General features: G+C 47.1%; 2 protein-coding genes and 2 pseudogenes across 3 annotated transcripts; 3 read left to right on the forward strand and 1 right to left on the reverse strand.

Annotated features, from left to right (window-relative positions):
- The first annotated feature begins 575 nt into the window (after positions 1–575).
- On the forward strand, positions 576–10,108 carry LOC136535427 (uncharacterized). Of its 2 annotated transcripts, none has more exons than XM_066527694.1 (15): positions 576–771; positions 924–1,002; positions 1,140–1,347; positions 1,433–1,764; positions 2,561–2,691; positions 2,827–2,875; positions 3,483–3,567; positions 3,948–4,230; positions 4,305–4,397; positions 4,481–4,529; positions 4,632–4,754; positions 8,461–8,565; positions 8,655–8,746; positions 8,839–8,992; positions 9,540–10,108. In XM_066527694.1, the coding sequence occupies exons 2-15, from the start codon at positions 952–954 to the stop codon at positions 9,819–9,821; spliced, it is 2,037 nt and encodes a 678-aa protein (XP_066383791.1). In that variant the 5' UTR covers positions 576–771; positions 924–951; the 3' UTR covers positions 9,822–10,108. The 2 variants fall into 2 exon arrangements, with proteins under 2 accessions (XP_066383791.1, XP_066383796.1); XM_066527699.1 differs by having other exon boundaries at positions 927–1,002.
- LOC136535445 (tyrosine decarboxylase-like) lies at positions 5,796–7,362 on the forward strand (annotated as a pseudogene).
- Positions 10,109–12,447: 2,339 nt separating the features above from the next.
- Positions 12,448–14,084, forward strand: LOC136537359 (phospholipase D alpha 1-like; annotated as a pseudogene).
- A 1,016-nt stretch (positions 14,085–15,100) lies between these two features.
- LOC136540383 (homocysteine S-methyltransferase 1) lies at positions 15,101–18,633 on the reverse strand. Its single transcript, XM_066532383.1, has 7 exons — positions 18,279–18,633; positions 16,609–16,665; positions 16,275–16,480; positions 16,015–16,144; positions 15,695–15,898; positions 15,497–15,568; positions 15,101–15,419 (listed from the first exon to the last, which is right to left on the reverse strand). Exons 1-7 carry the CDS (start codon positions 18,429–18,431, stop codon positions 15,270–15,272), a joined length of 972 nt encoding a protein of 323 aa, XP_066388480.1. The 5' UTR covers positions 18,432–18,633; the 3' UTR covers positions 15,101–15,269.
- Between the last annotated feature and the right edge of the window lie 6,641 nt (positions 18,634–25,274).

Consider the following 25,274-nt stretch of genomic DNA (forward strand, 5'->3'; position numbering starts at 1 on the left):
GTGTGTTTACCTGTGCATTTATTCTCTAATTTTCGCTCTTCTCTCTACTTTAATTCCCCTTCTAGATCCAGATTGATTGGGGGTGTTTCTTTCTTACTGGAGGGTGTAGTGGCAGAGCTATAATTTCTGTGTACTGTTTTATTGGGTCGAATATTGGGCCGAATAGCTGCTTTGTGGGTCGAATAAATAGTTATTTGATATAGCGGGTATCGGATCTTGCACCCGCTAAGGTTTGGCGGACCCGGTAGCTGCTTTGGTTGGGTTTGCGGGTTCATTTGCGGACCTGTTTTGTTGCCTGCTACAGAAAAACAACAGAGAACAGATCTGACCCTTAGATGCAGACCCAAGGGCCCTGGACGTCGCTTGAGATGGTTCATATATTTCAGGCGACTGAAATATAGTAACTCCCTATTTTTATTAGAATGCTGGTATTCCACATGGGACTATGGGAGCGCCTCAGGCCTGTGTTGTGGAATTTTGCAGGCTTTGTAGACCGTCCTTCAACCCACAGCAGAAAAGCGGGCCGCACACAACTATCCAACGGGCCTTTTTTCGGAGCGGCCTTGCAGGATCCAAATAGCACCGGACCTACCTACGTTCACCGCCTGCCTGTTCTTCTCCCTTTCGCTCGCGAGCGCGCGCTCTCTCTCAGTCCTGGCGCAACTGGCCGACCGCCGCCGTACGCCTGGTTCCCAGGTGCCCAGGTCTAGCGTCGTCGGTCCCTTCGCCAGGTCTTCGTTGGGCCCTTCGCCGGCGACGAGCACCCACCAGGTATGCGCACTCCTTCCTTTCCCTTCCCGCTGTGCGAAACCGAGCACCCGAACCCTAATTTAATGTATTTGGGCATTTGTATTTCGGATCTCATCTAATTACAACTTTATTATATATGTATTATGCCTACTAACTTCCTTTTTTTTTTGCAGAAGTTATTGGGTGTACATCTGTACACCCATGTCCTTTACTGGGTCCGCCCCTGATCCTGCCGTATCGATGTATTGCCAGGTACTATTATTTTGAACTTTGAGGAATGATGCTGTTATGTGTGGACGAACGTGCATATTTTTCAAATAATAAAATGAATGCCATTTAACAGCTTAACAGTTTGTTTTACTGTTTTCCCTCCCCCCTCCCAAGGGTAGGCCTTTACTGGACCATTGTGCTTGCAGAGTTGGCCAGGGCTGCCAAGGGGTGTAGAATTTAACCCCAGTGATAGTGATCTTCTGTGGCATTTAGCAGCAGAAGTGGGGAGTGGTCTAGCTGAGCGCCATCCATTTATCAACAAGTTTATTAAATTTGTTGATGATGATAGACAAGGATTTTTTTGCAGTCGCCCTCAAGATATACCGGGTATTTAATTTTATTGAAGTAACGCCACAACTATTCTGGCTACTTATCTGTCAGCGTATGTTACAGTTTAACTGCAATCTTGCAGGTGTTAGGCAAGATGGCCGTGCATCATACTTCTTCCATAGAAGTTTTGAGACGTACAACAATGAGAATGATGCAAATAACTGCTGGAAGAAAATTGGAACCCCTAGATCGATCATTCTGGATGGAACACTGCGAGGTTGCAAAGAGGTGTTTGCCCTGTATTCAGACATGACGAGTGATAAAAGCTCTCAGGAAACTGACTGGAGATTACATCAGTATCATTTACATAACACAGTAAAGGCAGAGTCAGAGATAGTGGTCTCAAAAATATTTCTTGCATCACGGAACAGCCTGTGTGGAATGGCTGAGGAAGCTCGTATTGAATCCGATTGGGTACTTTCTTATCAATGTCCATACCTATAAGATTAGAAATTCCTATAATTCTTGTCTTGTAGTTTCACGTCGAGTCTCACCTCCTCTGACTTGTCAATTGTCACTACTAAAGAACAATTGAAATATGCTGGATCAATCGCACCTCACAAAAAACGTGTTTGATCACCAAAGCTGGAAAAAGGGATATGATTTACTAACATTTTTGTCTCTGCCTTTTTTGCGGCGTTCAGTATTTTCAATGCGTACAATAATTTGGTTAGGCAAATGATACAGCAAAAAACAAAACAGTTTTTGAAGTTTTTCAGAAATTATGGTAAAAAAATGTATTTCTATTTTAGTATTACCCTTGACAGACAGATCTGGGCTTGACCATTCACATCCTATGAAAAGCTGGACTTCATAGAAATGTTTACACAATTCATTTACTCATATATGTTACAACCCTTGCAATGATACTTTTGTTGAAAGGAGTAAACCAGAGTTGTTGTTGCTTCTGTTTGAACCTAGATTAAAACATTGACCATGGTATCTGGAGGTATTCATATATAGAGATTGATCTGTTTTGCACTGTTAATCTGCTTCTATTGCTTTGTCCTGTAGTTCCTTATTTTCTCTTATCACCTATTCTCTATTTTTTCGTCTTGTGTTATTCTTCCAATTTCATTGTAGTTATTCTCAAGTCCATATTAGTTAGTTGTTTCAGGTTAGTAGACATGCTATTTCCTGAAGCTTCTTATGAGTTAGTTTTTTAAGGTTTCACACTGAATGGATGATTGTCTATGGAGAATCTTTGCAGTATGTTTCCACACAAAAAGATTCAAGTGTGGAATGTGCCAAAGGTTTTAACCCTGAAATCTGTACTGGGACTGACGAGCTTGATCATATACCTCTGAAAGAGCGCTACAGGATCCTTCTAGCAGACAAAAGGTCAGGGCTTGCTACAGTATCAGTCGGGAAATCTATAATGTTTGTGGAAACTAGCAGATCATATATTGATTATTAAAGAGGGCTATGATTTCTTTTGTTATATGCATAACATTATTCAGTTATTTTTTCTTGCAGAAATCATGAGGGAACAACACACAAAGAAGATATATGCAGCATGTTGCAGGTGTTGATACACTTGTCTTGGTTATCCGATTAATTGTTATGCATTTCTATGAAACTTCTAGAAAATTCCACGCTTTTCGCTTGCTCAATTCTATCTGCATCACATTAGCACTGGTGCTATTTACCTAGAACCTATGCTTGTCATTTCCCAATTTTCATTTTATTTATTTTTAATTTTTATACTTTAAACACCAAGAAAGATGATCCAAATCTGGTGTGTGAAATTATAATATTATTCAAGCCTGTTTAGTGAATGTTGCTATTAATTTATGAGTGGATTTGCTTATGGGGTCACTGAGATTGATGATCCGTGCCTGGTTTACGAGATCCATTTCCAAAAATACAATAATGTCATTGAGGCAAGCTGCTGCAACTCAAAAATGATATTAAAAGGAGTGTTGAAACTACATCTAAATTTACTGGCGTCAAATGTGTTTTACACATCAATTAATATTAATAAAATACTCACTGTGGTGCTGTATATTTGCACAGATTTGTTTGCTGTACTGTGTTAATAATAATTATTACATCCAGCTAGCATGAGATTCTATTACCTTTTTGCCCCCCTCTGAGAACCTGGTCTTTTGGCCTTATCATACTTCATACAGGAAATTTCTTCTGCACCTCCTATTATAGAGAGTAATCCCATGGATGATAGCAGCAACAGGAGGTTACTTGGTGAAGATCTTCCAGGTACCCAAATGTCTTTTAGGGAATGTTTTGTTGGAAGTAGTTCATGTTATAAACTCATAGGGCACTGGACAGCTACACTGTAAATTCTGCATGAGTGTAGTTTATTGCTCTCCTGATGGTCCTAAAAACAAACAGTTACAATTTCTTTAAATTAATGGTTATGTCAACCAACTTATGAGGCTGGACATGACATGCCTTATATTTACTCAACTCCTTGCTCGGTCATGCCTAGTGTCCATTTAAATGTCAAGAAAACAATAATTCTGCAACGTGTATTGCTAAACAAGCTAATGCACGAAACTCAGGTTTCCTGAATATTTCTGGCATGTCATCTCATACTAACCCATCCCTATGTGAATTTGGATATTGTCATGATCCAGTGGAGGGTTCCGAAAACCAGATAGGTGGCACTGCAACTGGTATGAGTGAAAACAGTGAGCTGGTTGCAAGAAAACAAGGGGCTCATCTGGCTGATGTAAAACTGGAGCCTGCATTAGAAGGTTATGAGATTGGCCCTTCTGGATCTCCTCAAGCAAATTCTACTCACGTCAAAGGCTCAGTACCATCTTTAGGAGTAAAAGATGAACTACCGGACTGTGAGTTGCCTGGCTTATGTGAGAATGTTTCTTTCAGTTCCCGACAACGCAGAAAAAGGAAAATAAGGTATGCTGCAGCAATGACTTGTTTCATTTTATATTGTATGCTGCACAACATGCTTATGAATAGCATCTTTGCAGATATTCAACTGAAAAAACGCTTGAAGAAGATGCTTACACTGTCAAGGAGGGTGTTTCTTACTGTTCTCGTCGAAGGAGGAAGAAAACAGCCACGTACGCTTCATTAGTAACTTGTCTTTTCTTTTAAGGTTTACACTTTTTTGGTGGGGGACTATGGTTACAAATATGCTGTGCAGGGATTCAATTGAAAAGGCACTTGATGAAGATGCTCCAGGGCTTCTACAGGTGATCATTTATTGCATATATAATTGTATATGAATATAATAACGCTGTGGAAAATCATTCAGCCTGTGATACTCTCTGGTGCATTTTCTTTTTGTCGTGCAGATTCTTTTAAACAGAGGAATAGCGGTTGAAGAAATCAAACTTTATGGTGCTGAAGAAGATAATGAAATGATAGCAGATTCTACAGAAAGTAACTTTGAAGATCTTGAAAACGTCATTGCAAATGTAAGATGTTCTACAACAGTGCTTAGCATGACACATGATTTTCTTAACTGAACCACAGGCAGTTTGATTTGGTGTAATATTTATAATCCCACAACTTGGTGATGAGTCACAAACTACACTTGCAACATTTATATATGGTCCTGTACTTTGAAGTGGTGATGCTGGCTTTGACATGAAAATTTTAATTTTAACAGTGGGAATAGTTTAAATTTTCCTGTAACTGGAAGCGGATTGAACAGTTTTCCAAAGATGTGCTGTAAGCCTGTCAACTAGATTAAGGGCCTCTTTGGCACGGCTTATGCCGGCTTCAGCTTCATCTATTTTGCGCAAATCGAGGCACTGTAGCGTGAAGCCGTTTTGTAAGCCGAGGTTAAAATGAACTAGAAGCCGGGAAAAGCCAGTTTTTCTGGCTTCACCGGCTTTGGCTTCACCGGTGAAGCCGTTTTGGATGAGCCGTGCCAAAGGGGGCTTAAGATATACTCCCTCTGTCCTGAAATATAAGGGATCCAAGTTTTTCATAAGTCAAACCATGCAAAGTTCGACCAAATTTATAGAGAACAGTATCAACATCTTTAACATCAAACATGTAAATTATCAAAATATATTTCATAATGTATCTAATGATGTTAGTTTGATGTCGTAACTATTTCTTTTATATAAATTTAGTAAAAGTTAATACAGTTTGACTTAGGATAAACATGGATCCCTTATATTTCAGGATGTAGGTAGCAGTGTTTAATTCCATTTTCTTGCAAGTGCTGATGTAAATGAGAGAATTCCTTATTTGACACCAGACAAATGACCCGTTCCTTTTTTGGCCCTCAAAAAATTTCCGTTCCCTATTTGACACCGAGTTCAACTTTCGTTCCTTATACGACCCTCCGTCAAGTTTGCCATGCATGAACCGTTAACTGACATGTGGGCCCCACCACCCTTCTCCCCTTAACTGACATGTGGACACCAGACAAAACGACGGCGGCGCTTGGACGGGGCGCATCCGCGCGTGGAGGTGGCGGCGCAGGCGCGCTCGCGCGGCCAGGGGCGCGTCCCATCCCCGCGGCGAGGAGCTATCGTGGCAGCAAGGCGGCGGCAGCGGCTCCAGGGCCGCACGGTGCCACCACGTCGAGCTTCTCCGACTCTCCGAGTGCTCCAGCTATGACGGGCTCTCGTCTCGAGCGTCGTCGCCGCCGCCGCGAAGTCCGAGCCCGCGCCGGAGAAGAAGGCTGCCAAGGAGGCCGGCGTCCCTCAGTGCGCGGCTCGCGGGTTCCTCAACGCCATCTTCAACGGCAGGCCTAAGCCGCCAACGCCGCCGTCGTCGTCACGGGGGGCGTCTTTGAGGATGTACTCCTGCTCCGTGCTCCGTCTTCATCGCCGAGTTCCGCCGGAGAAGAAGCACTCCTACTTGCTCGACCCCAACGAGTTCCGCCGGCAGGGCCACCAGGTCATCGACTTCATCGCCGACTACTACGCCCGCATGGACGACTACCCCGTGCACCCCAGCGTCAACCCTGGCTTCCTGCATGCACCACCAGCTCCCCGCGAACGCACCGTCGCGTCCGGAGTCTGACGCGTTCAGTACCGCGCTGCGAGACGTCCGTGACCTTATCCTGCCTGGCATGACGCACTGGCAGAGCGCCCGCCACTTCGCGCACTTCCCCGCGTCCAGCAGCACCGTCGGTGCCCTCGGCGAGGCCCTCACGGCCGGCATCAGCGTTGTTCCTTTCACGTGGGCCGCCTCGCCAGCCGCCACGGAGCTGGAGATGGTCGTCGTGGACTGGCTCGGCAAGGCGGTCCACCTGCCGGAGAGCCTGATGTTCTGCGGCGGCGGAGGAGGCACGCTTCTCGGCACCACGTGCGAGGCCATCCTCTGCGCCATTGTCGCCGCGCGATGTTCGCGCTCTCGCCAACCGAGCTGCAGGCCGCCATGCAAGCGGACGTGGACGCCGGGCTGGTCCCGCTCTTCCTGTGTGCGACGGTCGGAACCACTCAGACCACGCCCGTGGACCCTATCCGAGAGCTGTGCGCCGTCGCGGCGACGCACGGTGTCTGGGTCCACGTGGATGCGGCCTACGCGGGCTCGGCGCTCGTCTGCCCGGAGTTCCGCCACTTGATCGACGGCGCCGAAGCCGTGGACTCCTTCAGCATGAATGCTCACAAGTGGCTTCTGGCCAACAACGACTGCTGCGTTCTCTGGGTGAAGAAGCCATCGCTGCTCATCGCGGCGCTCAGCACGGAGCAGGAGTACATCCTCAATGCCGGCGAGGCGCATGGCCTGCCACACCCACAGCAGCTCCTCGGAGAGTCCGAACGCCGCGAGGCTGCGGATCAACGAGGCCGACGATGCCGGCGCGAGGTGCCTCAGGACAGCGTCCCCGTGCACGCGCAGCTCAGCGACGAGCTGCCGCGCCTGGCCGGCGGCGTTGGGGCCGACGGTCTCCCTGGAGCGCGCGAAGGAGTGGAGGAGGGAGACGTAGCAGCTGAGGAGGTGCTGCGGGTGCGCGAGGAGGTCTGCGCCGTTGGGCAGGGAGCGGAAGAAGTGGAGCGACGGGAGCGGGTGCGGGGTGAGCTGCGGGGACGGGACGCGCCCCTGGCCGCGTGAGCGCGCCTGCGCCGCCACCTCCACGCGTGGATGTGCCCCGTCCAAGCGCCGCCGTCGTTTTGTCTGGTGTCCACATGTTAGTTAAGGGGAGAAGGGTGGTGGGGCCCACATGTCAGTTAACGGTTCACGGATGACAAACCCGACGGAGTGTCGTATAAGGAACGAAAGTTGAACTCGGTGTCAAATAGGGAACGGAAATTTTTTGAGGGCCAAGAAAGGAACGGGTCATTTGTCTGGTGTCAAATAAGGAATTCTCTCGATGTAAATTGGTTTATTGCAAGCCATTCAGTGAACTTAAGAACCACTAGCAATCTGGTACCAGTCTGCCACTTACTGTTTGGACATCGTTTGCAGCTTAAATAACTACTATACAGAAATTTTAAGCACTGGCGGAGCTCAGGCTAGGCCAACCTGGGCCTTGCCAGGCTAGGCCAACCTGGGCCTTGCCCCCCCCGCCCCTTGCTATAGGCTAAGCAGTAGTTATATAGGCTAATAATCAATGTTCAATGTTTTTTTTCTTCCAATTTTCATACTCATCTGCAGAGTTATTTGCTATATGACATATACAGTTATACTAGATGTGACTATATAAATGATAATCTGTACTTAATAGAATCTACTTGATATTTTTGTTGGTTTTTTACAGTATTAATTAGCAGCAAATTTGTGATTAGTGATTATTTGCTCTAGCATCTGTGTACAAATTGATCTTCATAAGGCAAAATTGGCCCCTCCTTAAAGTTGCACCTAGCTCCGCCACTGATTTTAAGTTCAAAATACTTTGAGACCACCAATTGGAAAATAGTTAAGATCATTGGTGTCACCATTAAGAATGCTGTGTTGACCATACACATGGTTAAATAATATATACCTCTGTTTAGACTCTGGAGGGGCTCTGCATGTACCCCCCTTGACATACAATATGATGCTACTCTGTAATATAGTTTAAACTTGTGTATTGCCATTTAAGTAACCGATGAAACAGTTAGTAGACAGGCTTGTACTTGATATCTCTGTCGAGGTACTGTAGTTCCATCTTTTGTCATATGGACTAAATATAAAACAACATCACCTTCAGTTGACAATGCTATTTGTTTCAATGTGCAGATATTTCCGAAGAGGGGAAAAGGCGATTTACTGTCAGTAGCTAGATACGAAAGGGGGGGAAAGGCGATTTACTGCTTATCCTGTTTAATTTCTCTTATTGAGCAGGTATGTTTGTCACATTGATACACTCTGGCCATTAAGTTTCCATTTCATGCTAACTTGAGAGCTTTATTCATTTTCTCTCTCTCTTGTAGTCACGATACCTTCAGTTCCGTGACTGTCCTGTGGAATGGGGATGGTGCAGGGATCTGCAATCCTTTATTTTTGTATTTAGAAGCCATAATAGGTGCCTCTTATTGATTGATCCTTGTCCAATATTTCTTGTCAAAATGGTTTAAAGACTTGTTATAACTGTTGTCCTTTTCATCTGTTACACAGGATAGTTCTTGAGCGTCCTGAATATGGTTATGCAACATACTTCTTTGAGGTGGTCCAATCAACTCCAATAGAATGGCAGATCCGTAGGCTGGTTGTTGCAATGAAGCTTAGTGGCTGTGGAAGGACAGCTCTTATTGAAAACAGGCCGTTACTGGTAAGGCTTCTTGCTTCTATGGAATTTATTTTCAAGATTTTAATAACTATTAAGTGCCAACTCACCTACCTAGTAGTGATTGTATGGTGTAACTGGGCCTATTATGACCTAACCAGGGAGACTGGGATTATGTGGTAACAAGTAGGAGCACCCGCTCGTATAAGGCTGAGTATATGGGCTATTAAAGGCACTGGTTTATCTTTTTCAGTCTCTTCGCACTATTATGTGCTTCTGATTATGGTGAAATTTATATGTTCCAGAATTTGATGCTTAAACACGAATGTGGCTTTGCTACTGATTTTCTGAATCGTGCTCTAGTTCAACTCCTTATGTAACCTCTTCCAACCAAAAAAATTGAGAATCTTTGCATTCACTTGATGTAGAGTAATTAAGATGAGGTCCTGTAGTTAACCATTATAAGAGTCAAGTCTCAATGTTTATTATCTCTCTAGAACAATGCATTGAGAATTTGAGAGCCAGGTGTGCTAGGTTGAGAAATGAGAGCTCATTGCTTTTTACTTTGTTGTGCTTCCATTGTATGTTTCAGGTTGGTGAAGATTTAACAGAAGGCGAGGCACATGTTTTGGAAGAATATGGCTGGGTAAGAAACACTGGGCTTGGCACGATGGTCAACTACCGTGATCGCGTGGTCCATGATAGGTGGACTGAGAAATGTGTTGCTGATTGGAGGGCGAAGATAGGGAAGCTTCTAATGATTGGTTATGCCGAGGGCCAATCAGTCCCAACTCATGGTCCGAAGAAAATAGTGGACCTGTTGGAAGCTACTGGGGATGCTGAACTTGAAATAAAGTTGGAGGATCCTTATTGAGAGATCCGTTGTGTATCGGTACAATATGTACTTTGTAGTAGTACGTATAGTCCTGAATGCATCCAAATAAACTTCAGGTTGTACAAAAAGACTTGCAACTCATCTGACCTTCAGTAGGCTAGTGATCACCTACTATTTATGTGTGCACTGTAGTTTGGAACATAGCCATCTCTGTTGTTGCCAGGACAGTTTAGGCCCTATTTAAATCCGGTGTGGAAAGTTTTGAGGTATCACATCGGTGTCGTATATGGTATTCGGATACTAATAAAAAAATAAATTACAGAATATATTAGTAATCTGCTAGACGAATTTATTAATGACATGAATTTATTAAGTTTAATTAATCTATCATTAGTACATGTGCTACTGGAGCACCACATTGGTAAATCATGGTCTAATTAGACTTAAAAGATTGGTTTCGTAAATTAGTCGTAAACTGTATAATTAATTATTTTTTAGTCTATATTTAATATTATATATATGTGTCTAAATATTTAATGGAATAGGGAGTCAACTTTATTAGAATCTGTCATTATAACTTCACTGTTTTGAAAGCACACCGTTACTATTTAAAAAATTATGCCACTGTTATTGAAACTTTGTAGATGTTTGAAACACACCATTGAAACTATGCCATTATTCGGCCGGTATTAAAGTCGACTGAAGCTAATTTGTTGTGAGATAAAAATACTGTAGATTCTAGCTGATAAGTCGGCTGATAAGTTTAAGCGAACAGGCCTATACGTTTGGAGATGACTTGGGCCCACTGTCACGCATATAGAATGGTACCGTATAGACAAGATTGCCCCTTCCTCTTTTCCTCTCACACTCACTGACACACAGGGCCCATTTGTCAGCCTTTCACACATTCTCCCACCCTCTGTCTTCTCCATCTCCGGTCGCTGGACGCCTCCTCGCCCGGCGTCGCTCCCCTCGGCGCACCAAACAAAGAAAACAGGGCTATTTACACCTGACGACTGCCTCGATCGATTAGCTACTAATAATTAATTAAGCAATCGATTAGTCTCCTGGACGACGGCAATCACAATCACATGACCATCTCGGCTGCCAGCAGCAGCGCCAGGTTGAGGTCCAGCCCCAGGCCCACGGACGGCGGCGCCGCGTCGAACACCACAGAAGACGACGACAATCACCCAGAACAGCTCTGCTCCTCCTCGCTCTTCGGCGGCAGGAACTGCAGCAGCGCCGGCGCCACAGCCGCCGCCGGGTCCATGAACAGATGGTAGGGCTGCGCGGCCGCCGCAGCCAGCAGCGCCAGGCTGAGGTCCAGCGACCGCCACCGTCACCGCCACCAGCGACTCCTGCGGCGGCAGCAGGGAGCACGAGGACGACGACGACGACGACTCAGACACCACGGTGCTTCCGCTCGCCGCTGGAGCCGCCTCCGCGGAGCTTGCGCGTGGCGGCGTCGATAGAGGAGGCGTGGGGGCCGGCTAGCTTGATGCGGGGGCGACGAGCGGGTCCTCCATGTATCTGCTGGCCCGCAGGTCCTCCATGCCGCCGCCATGGTTGAATCATTCCGGGTGAGCAGGCAGCGAGGCTAGCCGCGCCGCGCCGCACGGGGGCTGCTCCAGCCGCGCGGGGGGTTGCTACAGCCTACAGGGGAGCCGGCGTGTGGAGGCAGGAAGGTCATGGGCTAGCTCCTCGTCGCCGGCGAGGCCTACACCGGCCGAATCGACGAAAGCTTGTGCATGTGCTGTGTTCAAGAGGACAGAGGAAGGGGATGACACGTTGGGCCCGCATGTAAGTGAGATAGAGTGAGAGGAGGTATTTTGGTCCATACGAAAATATAAAATTGGCCATAAACCTGCACATGGGCCTAAAGACGCTACAAACGTATATAATAGCATATTTCAGCTTTAGTAAGAATTATAATGGTACTAGCATAGTTTCTTAAATAGTAATGGTATATTTCAAAAACGATAAAATTATAATGACACAGATCTAGTTAACCCTAAACTTTAGGGGGATGAATTAAACAAGACCTTAGGTCGATTGATGAATATACTTGGGTCGTAGAGATCATGGCTCTGTTCACATGTCTTATAATCCGTACTTTTTCAACTTGTTTTTTCAGTCGAAATAATGTTTCGGTTTATTTTTTCAGCGAAGCGAACGGGGCCAGGTTGCAGTTGTCTTTTGAAATAATGTGGCACTTGTATATCTAAGGCCCTGTTTAGTTCCCCTAAAGCTTACTCCCTATCGCATCGAATGTTTAGACACATGTATGAGTATTAAATACAAACTAAAAAGAGTAAAATACACCGGAGGTTCATTAACTTTTGGTGAAGTATCATCTAGGTCCATCAACTTTGAAACTGCATTATTAGGTCCATTAACTTTCGTTTTGTATCATCTAGGTCCATCAGCTTTGACTCTTGCATTTTTGATTCATGAACTTTTAAAATGGTTCACCGTAGGTCCACGCATGCATGCACGCACGTCGGCTTTTTGCGTCGGTGGAGCCATGCCAGCACTCGCCGCCGTCGCTCGTCTGCCGGGCATGCATGTGTGTTTTCCTGCTCGAATCTGTACGTACGTTTGCCATCATACATTGGCTCTGGTTGCGTATGTATGTGCAGGTGATCTGAAATTGACGGGAGGGATGGCGAGGATACTGCTCCATGGCTCGCTTCAAGTCACCATCTTTGAGGCAGAGGAGTTGTCCAACTCCAGCAGGCCCAGCAGCCAGGCTCCCGGGTTCCTCCGCAAGCTGGTTGAGACGGTCGAGGACACGGTGGGCGTGGGCAAGGGCACCAGCAAGATCTACGCCACCATCGGGCTCGGCAAGGCCCGCGTCGGCCGCACCCGCACGCTCACCGACGAGACGGCTAGCCCGCGGTGGTACGAGTCCTTCCGCGTCTACTGTGCGCACCTCGCCTCCGACGTCATCTTCACCATCCGGGCCAAGAACCCCATCAGCGCCTCCACCGTCGGCGTCGCCTACCTCCCTGTACGTGACATCTTCGACGACCACGAGGTGGACCACTGGCTGCACCTCTGCAACGGCGGCGGCGATGGCAAGGACCGCAAGCCGCTCGAGAGTGGCGGGAAGGTCCACGTCAAGCTCCAGTACTTCGACATCTCCAAGGACCGAAGCTGGGGCAGGGGTGTGCGCAGCGGCAAGTACCCCGGCGTGCCCTACACCTTCTTCTCGCAGCAGCAGGGGTGCAGGGTCATGTTGTACCTGGACACGCACGTCCTCGACGGCTTCGTCCCGCGGATCCCGCTCGACGGCGGTAGGTGCTACGAGGCGCACCGGTGCTGGGAGGACATCTTCGACGCCATCAGCGGCGCGAAGCACCTCATCTACATCATCGGGTGGTCGGTGTACACGGAGATCACGCTGCTCAGGGACGGCGCCCGCCTGCCCAGGCCCGGCGGCGGCGTCACGCTCGGCGAGCTGCTCAAGAAGAAGGCCAGCGAGGGTGTCTGCGTGCTCATGCTTGTCTAGGACGATCGCACCTCCATAGGGGTTCTCAAGAAGGACGGGCTCATGGCCACCCACGACGAGGAGACGATGAACTACTTCCAGGGCACCGACGTGCATTGCGTGCTGTGCCTGCGGAACCCCGACGACTCAGGGAGCATCGTGCAGGACCTGCAGATATCCACCATGTTCACGCACCACCAGAAGATCGTCGTCGTCGACCACGACATGCCGGTGTCGCGGTCGTCGCAGCGGCAGTGGAGGATCCTCAGCTTCGTGGGCGGGCTGGACCTCTGCGACGGCCGCTACGACACGCCGTCCCACTCGCTGTTCTGGACGCTAGACGGCGTGCACCACGACGACTTCCACCAGCCAAAATTCGCAACGGCCGCCATCGCCAAGGGCGGGCCGAGGGAGCCGTGGCACGACATCCACTGCCGCCTCGAGGGCCCCGTGGCGTGGGACGTGCTCTACAACTTCGAGCAGTGGTGGCGCAAGCAGGGCGGCAAGGACCTGCTCATCCAGCTCCGGGACCTCGCCGACGAGCTCATCCCGCCGTCGCCCGTCATGTTCCCGGACGACCCGAGACATGGAACGTGCAGCTGTTCCGCTCCATCGACGGCGGCGCCGCATTCGGGTTCCCCGACACCCCCGACGACGCCACCAGGGCCGAGCTCGTCAGCGACAAGGACCAGAACTCAGGGGCCTGCTCAATGCGTGGCCGGCGAGTCCGTGCCACCACCGTCCGCTGCTGGACCTGCGACACGCCATGTCATAGAGCGTCCCCACGAGGTACGAGTAGCTCGGGATGAGAAGGTCGTCGACGGCCGCGTCGGGCAGCCGCGCGGCGATGCGCCCCTGTCATGATTCGAGCAGGAAAACACACATGCATGCCTGGCAGACGAGCGACGGCGGCGAGTGCAGGCATGGCTTCACCGACGCAAAAAGCCGATGTGCGTGCATGCATGCGTGGACCTGCAGTGAACCATTTTAAAAGTTCATGGACCAAAAATGCAAGAGTCAAAGCTGATGGACCTAGATGACACAAAACGAAAGTTAATGGACCCAAAAATACAGTTTCAAAGTTGATGGATCTAGATAACACTTCACCGAAAGTTAATGGACCTCCAGTGTATTTTACTCACCTAAAAAATAACTAATTGCACACTTTACGACTAATTTGCGAGACGAATCTTTTAAGCCTAATTAGTCCATAATTTAATAATGTGATGTTGCAGTAACACATGTGCTAATGATGGATTAATTAGGCTTAATAATTTCGTCTCGCGGATTACTGACGAATTCTGTAATTTATTTTTTATTAGTATTCAAACACCCCATACGACACTCCTACGTGACACCCAACGTGACACCTCAAAACTTTACGTCCTGGATTTAAACCAGGCCGAAATTGTAAATTGAATTCGTTCGTGAGTATTTTCATTTCACGGCGGTCAACATTTTTGTTCCGTTCGCTTCTCTTATAATCTGTCTTTTACAGCTTATTTTTTCATGTAAAACAGTGTTTTCCCTGCTACCAAATCAGCAGAACAGCTAAAACTTTCGGCGAAGCGAACGGGCGGGGCCTTTGGCGAGCATTGTATCTGTCCAGCAAATGCAGGTAGCAGGTTCTATTGCACAGGTTCTTTTGGATAACCTCATTATTCTATGTCTATGAGCTTTTCTTCACAAGAGTAATCGGATAAGAAATTTTAGTAGTCTTGATTAAATCCATACTTAAGTTGGTAAACATACCCAAACAACATTGACTGTTAAAATCCATACCTGAATCGGTGGCTAAGCACTACTGTGAGTCAACACTACAAACTAGTACAGTGCAAAGTTATATTGATACCCTCTTTTAATGAGGTCAAACTGAAAGGGAAAAGAAAGAACAGCAGGATGCGTATTCTGAATGTTATTCTGGCTACTGACATAACGCAACAACAGCACAATTCTGAACAAATCAATGTCCCGTCCTTCCTATTCTGAACAAATCAATGTCCCGTTCTTCCTTTGAGGATCTTGGAAACGGCCCTAATAGTTGAAGGCGTGGTCCGGCAGCACCCTCCGATCAGGCTGGCCCCGGCCTCCTGCCATCTCTTGGCGAGCGCGTCGAAGCTCTTGTGACCCAAGCACTCGACGGGCTGTCATGCATAATGCATCACATAATCAGTTCCCTGTTTCCGTTCCCAAAAAGCGCAAAATTGTGGTGTCTACTCACCAGCCACCTCTTCGCTCTCCCGTCCCAAACTTCGCCGCTGTTTGGGTAAACTGCAATCGCCTTCTTGGTTTGCTGATGGAGACAGAAGGGAGAATGGATTAAAAAGAAGCAGACCTAACAGGTCATCATGTCCAGACAACTGAAGAAATGGCATGAAATGTCAGAAAGGAACTGCTCTGCCTAGAGGTGCCTGCAGACCTTCCTGAACTCGCATATGATGCCCTCGATGAACTGAGGTGGTGTGCAGTTCACCCCTACAGCGGCCACCTTCTCGCTTGCGTTGAGGATCTTAAGGCAGTCTGCGAAACTCTCCCCAGAGCACAGGTTCTTGCCGTCCACGGAGCTGAAGCAGATCCAAGAAGGGACCTGGACCTTCTCTTCCTCTAGAAGCTCAACCAATGCCTACACGAGAAAGGGTTCAGTTTGAACGCTGGGCATGCACAAGTTCAGTTCAAACCTTTGGTTCTTGAACTATCATGTTTCAGTTTGTTCACATGGAGCCCTGATTTAGAATGTACCTGTGCCTCCATTTTGTTAGGAATGGCCTCGAACGCAATCAGGTCAGGGCCGGCACTTGCAAGCACCTGCAGCCGGCGCCTGTGGAAGTCCTTCAGCTTTTCGGCTGTGATGTCAGCTCCGTATGATCCACTGCGAGACCAATTTGTGTGAGTGATAGGCATACAGAACACGAGGACAGTCTCTAGAATGTACAAGTAACTATCATTACTAAAATGGCACCGAATCTAATGTTGTCTCATGTTTCGTGTGGTCGTGTTACCTGTACTCTGATCCATCAGCAAGATAGGCTCCATAGCTCCCAATGGATGCAGCAACCAGAGCACGGTTGTATATAGGCTTGGCCTTTCTCAGTGCTGACTTCCAGAATTCATCTCGAGCTTCAACGGCCAGTTTTACACTTGTTCGCAATAAATCTTCCGCCTCATCAACAGACATTCCTCTAACCAGGAAACCCGGGATTGTTGCCTGCAGGCAAAGAAACGTGTATGCACTATGCAGTAAGTAACATTTGAAGTTCTAAACATTAAAACAACCATGAACTGCAGAATCTGGTCAATGTCTATAGTTCTGAAGATGAAAGCCACCAGTAGTACCTGGTAAGATGATGAAATAATGATGTCGGCGCCTGCTTCAAGATACTGCATATGAACCTGGACAGGTAAAATAGCAAGATGTCAAAATGGATAGCTGGAGACAATTAAAAAAGTTTGAATTCCTTGCACTGTCCTTGTTTATCCAAACTCAGTCCGTGAGACTTGCCAGGTGGTCCTAGATGCACTGGTCGGTGGCGGTAGGGTTTGTTTGTCCTGTATCTAATGGTGGGCGCTTCAAAAAGTTTGGACAAGACCAGAATTTCCATGCCACAGAAAGCCATTCTGGATTTCTGATGACAGATTGTGCCCAACTAAACAATGGCCACTTCCATGCCACAGAAAGCTATTCTGGATTTCTGATGACAGATTGTGCACAAACAATGGCCACATTTACAGGAGTAAAGCACCTGAAGCCTAACTTGCCTATAAGACTAAAAAAGGCACAGGGAATGTTTGGTATCCACAAATAAAAATGTAGGTTTGTCTTTCCACCAAGAAAGGAAAGAAAGGGGATTTTGTTCTTGGGCTGGTCACCAGTCACCACCATCACCCAAGACCAAAGAGCCAGACAAATTCAATTCCTTCCTTTGACTTGGTTCATTTGACCTGCCCAGGCCATAGATCCACTACTCTCTTTTTTGTAATATAGATCGATTTTTAATAGGAAAAATACAACTAGAATACAATCACCAACTCCCAAAAAAAAATCATCAGCAACACGCGCAAACTCAGTATCTTCACATTCACATAGTGCAGCAATAGTTTATTTCCTAGGATACTCCGATACTTCGCCGAAGTTGCGTATCGGTATCGCGTTACATATCGGATACTCCGATACTCTGATACGCCTCTGATACTGTATCGGAGAAGCATCAGATAATATCACCAATAAAAATAAATAAATTAAATCTCGATACTTGTCGGATACTTATCCAATACTTCACAGCCTATAACCCTCCAAATTGAAGTATATCATCTTAGCAGTCCAGCTTGGTGGCCCATTTACACAACCGTAATATTTATTATTGTGCTGTAAGAACCATAAAATCAAGTACTATACTGGTATACTGTCTTAGACGCTTCATATGACACTAGCTATTTGTCTCTAATAAGCCTTAATCTTTGTAAGACCAAGTATTATGCTATCTTTAATGCATTATCAGATGACCTACCTTTGTGTCTATGTTTTGCGATTTTTATTTATTGATTGTTCTACTAGAGTGAAAAATATTATGAGTAGATGTATTCCGATATTTGGTATATTTAATATACTTGCCGTATCAGCGTACCCTTGTTTTTGGAAAATGCCGTATCACCATATCGCCATATCCGTATCGGCGTATCGGTAATATAGATCGATTTTAATAGGAAAAATACAGCTAGAATACAGTCACCAACTCCCAAAAAAAATATCATCAGCAACACGCGCAAACTCAGTATCTTCACATTCACAGCTAGCGCAGCAATAGTTTATTTCTCGCGGGCCGCGGCGAACAGAAACACAGTAATCAGATGGCATCTGTTGGGGGTTGCATTGCATCGCCCAACTCGTAAGTCTGCAATCTATAAACCAATAATAAACAGCGTCTAAGTCAGGCTTTGCCCCCCGTGATGGAGGTGCACATGCCGGCACGTCGGCGGGGCGTTAGCGCAGGGGCCAGGGCTGTTACCTCCTTGACGAGGTGCGGCCTGGTGATGAGGCAGGCGGCGCTCCAGAGCGGGTCGTTGATGTCGGCACCGAGCGCCTCTAGCTGGGTGGCGAAGCCGCCGTCGATGACCGCGCACCCGCCCGCCTTCGCCACGAGCTCCTCCAGCGCCCCCATCCCCGCCGGTTCAAGTTCAATCAAGCGCGACTACTAATGCTACGTGATCAACCGAGGAGCGGTAGGGAGAGGGATATATATTGGTGAGAATGAGATGGCTTACAAGAGTAGTAGGTAGACGACGACTAAATTTGGCGACAAGCAAAGCAATCCAAGTGGCGATCGAGCTTAGCAAGGAACGCGGACTGGTTTCTGGGGTAGGTGCGCTCGCAGAACAGCTGGACGCCACGCGAGGACCGTCCAGGACCAGGACCACGATGCGTATGCGTTGCTTCGAGTTTGAACCGGCCTACCGGCCGCAACGAGATGCCGTATTGTGCAGATGTAACCGGAATTAATTAGGACCATCAAATCTGTCTTTTTTTTACACAAAAGTTTTTGTCTTGCTGATGCGACCTGTATTTCCATAATTTCATCTGAGCGATGCTGTGATCAAATCTGCAAACGACCGATGTTTCGAGTGGATGAGGTCCATCTGTGTCTATGAATATGGGTGCAGTGTCAAATCTGCAAACGACAAATATTTCGGGTTCTATTTTTACAAATCGCCCGATCAGTGACATAGGACCTGTGGAATCTTCAAAACACATGGGGTGGGCTGTGGGCAGTGGGCAGGGCTGAGGTTTTGGGTCAGGAACCAGACGCGTGCAGCAGAGAATCGAGCAGCCAAAAGTTTGACAGTTGTTGCAGCAACTGCGGCCGGGTCAATGTTCTCAACGACGACCATCCCCTTCCCTTCTTAGACGTGACGCATCGGACCAAGAAACAGTTTTAGTCCAGTCTCCACTCTAAGAATTGGGCGCGGTGCAACCACCGAAGAGGCGAAGAGTGCAGAACGGGCAATTGGTTCATTCCACACCACGAAATCCGGCCATGTTCAACCGAACCTACCCCCAGAATGAACCAACGCGCCCGTCGTCGGCACTTTCACTTTCAAAAGGATTGGACTTTGTTGGTTCAATTCCATTCCACGATACGCGAAACGCGACCCAGTCCATCAAATCTGTTTGCGCCTACGCCCTGGGCCTCTGTTCCTTTCTGAATGGGCCCGCACAATGCAATTAGGTTTGCTGGGCTAGAAGTGGCAGGCCGATCGATCCGCTGGACCTTGTGCACGCACACACGAAACAAACGTACATGATCTCACTTCAGCCCAGAAGTGTATGTAGGGTCCGACCCATTCGGCCCATCAGGCCTCCGTCCTGCCCCCTTCCACCGTCGTGCCCGTCCGCCAACACAAGGAATTCTCTCACGTGCGGACCTCCGAGAAGACGCTCCAACGCACGTCATCAACTCCGCGCGCGCGCGGCTGCGGAAACGTGCCGTAACGCCGCCCGTCGTGGCTGGCGTCGTGCCTCGCCCATCCTGCAACGCCGACGCTCCCGCGCGTCGTCGGCAACCGCGGAACACGCCGTGCCGCGACGCGACGCGTGGGCCGGTCGGGCACTTTTTCACGTCGGCTGTCCGGCTTCGGCCGCCGCGAACTCAGACCGCCCTGCCGCTGCCGGCCCGTGCTGAGATCAGCGTCGACGACGAAAACGTGCCGGTTCTAACAGCGAAACGGAAAAAAGTAGGCTATAAAGCGGCTTTGTGGCCGCGCCGGAGATGGAATCAGAGTTTGGTTTCTTCAGGCGGGCGGGCGGACGTACGTGCAGCCATATGTGCTAACCGAAAGCTTTTCTCACGTCACGTCTGCTGTCGGCACGGCCACGGCACAGCGTTGTGAGGAGAGGACGGGACTGGGGAGACGCGGCCAACGTCGCGTCGCATCTCGCAGTGAAGAGGCCCCCAACACCCAACCGTACCGTGGACGAAGCGAGACACAAACAGCGACCCTCCTTCACTGCAGTTCGGTCGATCGACGAGTCGTCTCTGTCTTGCTCGTTGACCTCATTACTACTGCCTGTACTCAGGGCCTGTTTGACAAGAGCCTAGCTTCACTGATAAAGTTTTTTTTTCTGAAAAACAGCTTCGTGAACAACTTTTAGGTGAAGCTAAGCTGTTTTGAAAAATTGTTTGGCAAAACAGCTTCACCAATAGCTTCATGCACGGATGAGAGAGAAATAAGGAAGAGAGTTAGGATAAACTATGTTTTTTTAGCTTCATCTCGACCCATGATTTTGTGAGAGTAGAAGAAAAACAACTTTACGGATGAAATTGTTTTAGAAATAAGTGTTTGATAAATAAAATAGTTTAAAGCTGTTGTAAACGGTGCCAAACGTGTCCTTCGCTGCTGGTGGCCGGCCGGGCGGCCGCGTGGAGACGTGATGGATGGAACATTGGAACCGCGAACGACCTGACTTGCTTTTGTCAAACGCAACGCAACGCAATGCACTTCTCTCCGCGGCGAGCAAATGCGTTCGTCCTTTCTGTTTGAATCGGTCGGTAGGACTTCTCGCTCGTTTGTTCGTGTCAGAAATGCAGGCTTCAGGGCCCCACTGCACTAATTAATAAGCTTTGGTTTGTGTTTGTGTCGTGCCACCATGGCCTATCCTCATCACCAGACCACAGTTGACAACTGCAGTTATTCTACCAGGAGCATCGGATCAAAAGTGAGTCACAGGTGTTTGACATGGACCTTGCTTCATTGAAACTACGTATAGCTACCAGCAGTATTTGACAGTTATATTTGCGGCCACAAATTCAGATCGAAAGCACATCTATCGACTCTGGATAACGAAAGATTCGAGGTACAAGACGAAGACGACCCAGTTGAATAAACAACACAAATAGTAAGTTGGTTTTAGGTTGCAGCTAGCATCTAGTTTCGAGTCTTTTCGGATTTATAAATACGTGCAGTTAACCGCTGCAGTGTCATGTATCGTAGTCTCTGAACGAACTAATCCTAGCCCTTTCGCGTACGGCGGGGCACGTATAAAATGTGGCCAAAAAGCTCTGGCCAAACCGGATTGCGCTGCGTGCGTACGGCTGAACCGGTCGGTCTGGATCGGCTCACCTGCACCGCTGCACGCGATGATTACTGGATGAAATGAAATCTTAGATGGATTAGGATTTAGGAAACGGTTGGTTGAACAGTTGGGTCTAACCGTACGGCTAGACTGCGATTGGAAAGGGATACATACCGCGCCGCGAGATGAGATCATCAGAAAGACTTAGATGTGTGTGTATAGCTAGTATGCGATCCAGGAGGGGGCAGAGATAGATTTTACATTTTCTACACGCAAGCAAAGCAATGGCTATCAGGGCCGGAAGGCACCGTTTTCTTATTCCTTACATGTACGACTACGGACAGTATAATGCTCCTGTATACCTACTGTAGCTAGATTTGATGAGAGAGACTTCGAGAGTTTGAATATAGGTGGCCGTAGTATACAAATAGTCTATGTAACACGCCTTTGATGTAGAACCACTTATGCCATAAAAAATTTGGTAAGTCATGATTTTAGTTATTATTTAGTTTGCTACCAGAGCTCGCCCCAACATCTCATATTTGACTTGCTAAAACTATGACAAATTTTTTACCTAACTTTGCCTTGCCAAATCTTTGGCATGGCAAATCTTGGTCGCAAACCAATCAAGCCCTTCGTTCCATCAAATGATACTAATGAAACATGCATGTTTCAATCTATGAGACGAGATAGCTCTGTTCCCTCGACACAAAACTCCATTTCCTAACCCACCTATATACATACATGGAGTATATCAGACGGGCCGGACCAGTCCAGTCCAGGTTACTCATGCAAAGTGAATTCCCTAACTCAGTAGACTCTAAGGCCATGTTCGCTTGTCTTATAATCTATACTTTTCAGTTCGTTTTTTTAGCCAAAACATTATTTTTCTCTCACAACAAATCAGCCGGAACAGTGTTTCGACTTGTTTTTTCAGCGAAGCGAACGGGGCCTAAGAGCATCTATAGGAGTTTCAAAAATCCACTTCCAATCTCGATTTTTTTTCTAATATTAGAAGAAAGACGTATCTCCGACAACTCCTCCTTATCTCAATTCCCAATCTTTTAGCACAAATTGATCCAATCGCACAAAAAGATACGCACGTATCCAGTCGACCAATTTGAAGGTGGAAGGACGTGCGGAGTAATAAGGAGAAAGAACAGGGTCCCAATACAAATATATAAAATAAAGACAAAGTATAAAAGTGACTGAAATGATTTAAAAATAGTCTGATATTACTAATACAAAATTACCTTATTGCTTTTATGAGCGAGATTTTTTAAACGGTTAGAGGAACCTAGCACATGGGTTCCCAACCTTTTTTATCGAATTGAAAAACTCATAGATTTACCTATTGTTTTTAGAAACTATAGGATATGCTCTAATGACATGCAAACTAAAGTAATCAGGCTTAAATATACCCTGTTTGGATCCTATACCCTGTTTGGATCCCATGTTGTAAAGTTTACCCACTAAACTTAGACCATACCATTCCAGATCTTTGAGGCTCTAAACATATGGTCTAAAGTCTTATCTAAAGTTTAACGAACCTCACAAAAAGCTCTTTAATTTATTAGATCATATTAGTGAGCTAAAGTGGTCTAAAGTTCAGCTTTAAACTTTAGACAACTAAACTTTAAATCATGGATTCAAACAGGACCTTAAACATAAACGATAAATATTAGCATCTACAATTGTGACGTCTTGTTAAGCGGCATGTGAGCTTATTAAACTATCGTGTTGACACTACAAACATTACCCAAGTTCTTACTTATTAAGGTTCTACTCCCTCCATTTTAAATTATAAGACATTTTAGCTTTTCTGTATATACATAGTTTTTGCTATGTACTTAAATATACACTATGCATATATATATAGTGTCGGGTTCATAAACCCGGGAGGGTCCCTCATGGACCGGCTTCCCAGCAAAGGCTCGGCTCAGCAGACAACGTTGCGAACGACGCACAACTCCTGGGCCGGCCCAAATACCTAAACGACAGGCCAGAAGGACGATCCAATCTCCGACCCGAAAGCCTGGCCAAGGAGGAACAATGCTCGCTTCCAACTCCGGCCCGCCTCTCCGACCGAAAGGCCTGGCCAAACACCGCCTCCAACTCCGACCTGCGTCTCCGACCGGAGATGCACCGAACCCCTGCTTACAACTCTTCTCCGACTGGTACAGTCAGAGCCGACTGGAACCAACTGACCGGGGACGCCTGCTCGGTGAGGACCAGGAAACGGACAGAGCAAGTAAGGCATGGCACTCAAGTCGACCGCGATACCGAGGACCGTACCCTACACACCTACAGGACAGTAACCGACAAGACATGTCAGAAGGGTGCCCTTCAACCTTCCAAGCATGCCAGAACCCAAGCAGTGTGTGGGCGCCGACATTTGCCCTACAGTGTTGTGGGCGCCCACAACTCCCATACCAGACAAACGCGGTAAGGCTCCCCCCACATGCCTCTGGACATCAACAGTGTTGTGGGCGTCATTATCTACCATACATGGTGAATACGGTAAAACCTCCCACATGCATCTGACAACAACAGTGTTATGGGCGCCTACCATCATCTTGTATCCGACGACGTGGGCAACAAGACTTAGTTCTCTCTCGCTTGTAAGGTCGTCCCCTTCATCTATAAAAGGGGATGCGCTCTCTCCCAACATATAGATCCCTCAGTTCACTTACATTAATTCACCCACTGTAGCTTTAGACACTCTAAAGCTACACAAAGCGCATGCTCGAACACTTAGCACATAGCGGAGCTCCTGTCGCTCTTGGCCTTTCAGACCAGAGTCCGACCGGACCTCTTGTACCCCCATCTTTCTCCCTTTCGTTTGTAACCCCACAGCAAACTTCGAGCACCTAGACTCAGGAATAAAGTCACCGACTGGCTCAAACTGGACGTTGGACACGTTGCCTAAACCAGTATAAACCATGTGTCATTTAGTGCTAGGCCACATCCGATCACAACGTACGGTAAAACTACAAGTATTTACGTGTTGGTCATTTTCTGCACCGACATATAGTAAAAATAATATATCTAAAAAAATCCAAAACACTTTATGATTTGGAACACAAGGAGTATTTGTTAGGGATTTTGCTTCCTAAATATTGCCCTTCATTGAATGCTGGTAAAAGCAACCTTCTGCAGGCTGGTAAGGGCAAAACTATCTTTGTAGAATGATTCCTTGGAGGTCCCAAAAAATGGGAGGCGGTGCCATCTAGATTTTAAACTTTTTTTTTGGGGGGGGGGGGGGTATCTAAATTAAACTTGTTTAAGCTCTAGCACTAGTCCAGATGGGCTTTGAACCGTTCCATAAGCTGTTGTGGCATAGCTTATTCAACGCTAATGTGGATCTAACATGTTAGGTTTAATACCTAAACTTGCATGACGGTGTCATCTATGTCCCTAACTTCTAAAAGTGTTAGATCCAGGTCTCTCCAAATTTGCTAATTAGATCACATTCATATATGGTATTGTGATCCTCTTCATCCTTTTTTTTTGGTGGTTGGGGGAGGGCATATAACTCTGGTCGATAAATGGTACATTCAGCTGTTTATTACATGTAACTGGTCCTAGGATAGGATAGGTGAAAAAAGGGTGAGGGGCGTTCCTGGTACAGACAGCTAAGAGGTACAGTATGAGCAGAAGCATCGACATGAGCTTACGGTAGTACGTCGACAACAAATACAGGCTTGCAAAGATTTCCAATAGAACACAAGCTAAATAATAACTCCGCTTCTCTACAAATCTATCCATCCACCAATCGAACGTACAACCCGGCCCATTTCCTGCAATAGAGAGAGAGAGAGAGAGAGAGAGAGAGAGAGAGAGAGAGAGAGAGTGCAAGAGTGCATCAGGCAGTCGGTTAGCTGATCGTCAATCTCTCCAAGTTATAACGCCATTGGGCAGGCGGCTGAGAGCT

Source organism: Miscanthus floridulus, chromosome 2, assembly GCF_019320115.1.
Source record: "Miscanthus floridulus cultivar M001 chromosome 2, ASM1932011v1, whole genome shotgun sequence".
NCBI classification, from domain to species: Eukaryota; Viridiplantae; Streptophyta; class Magnoliopsida; order Poales; family Poaceae; genus Miscanthus; species Miscanthus floridulus.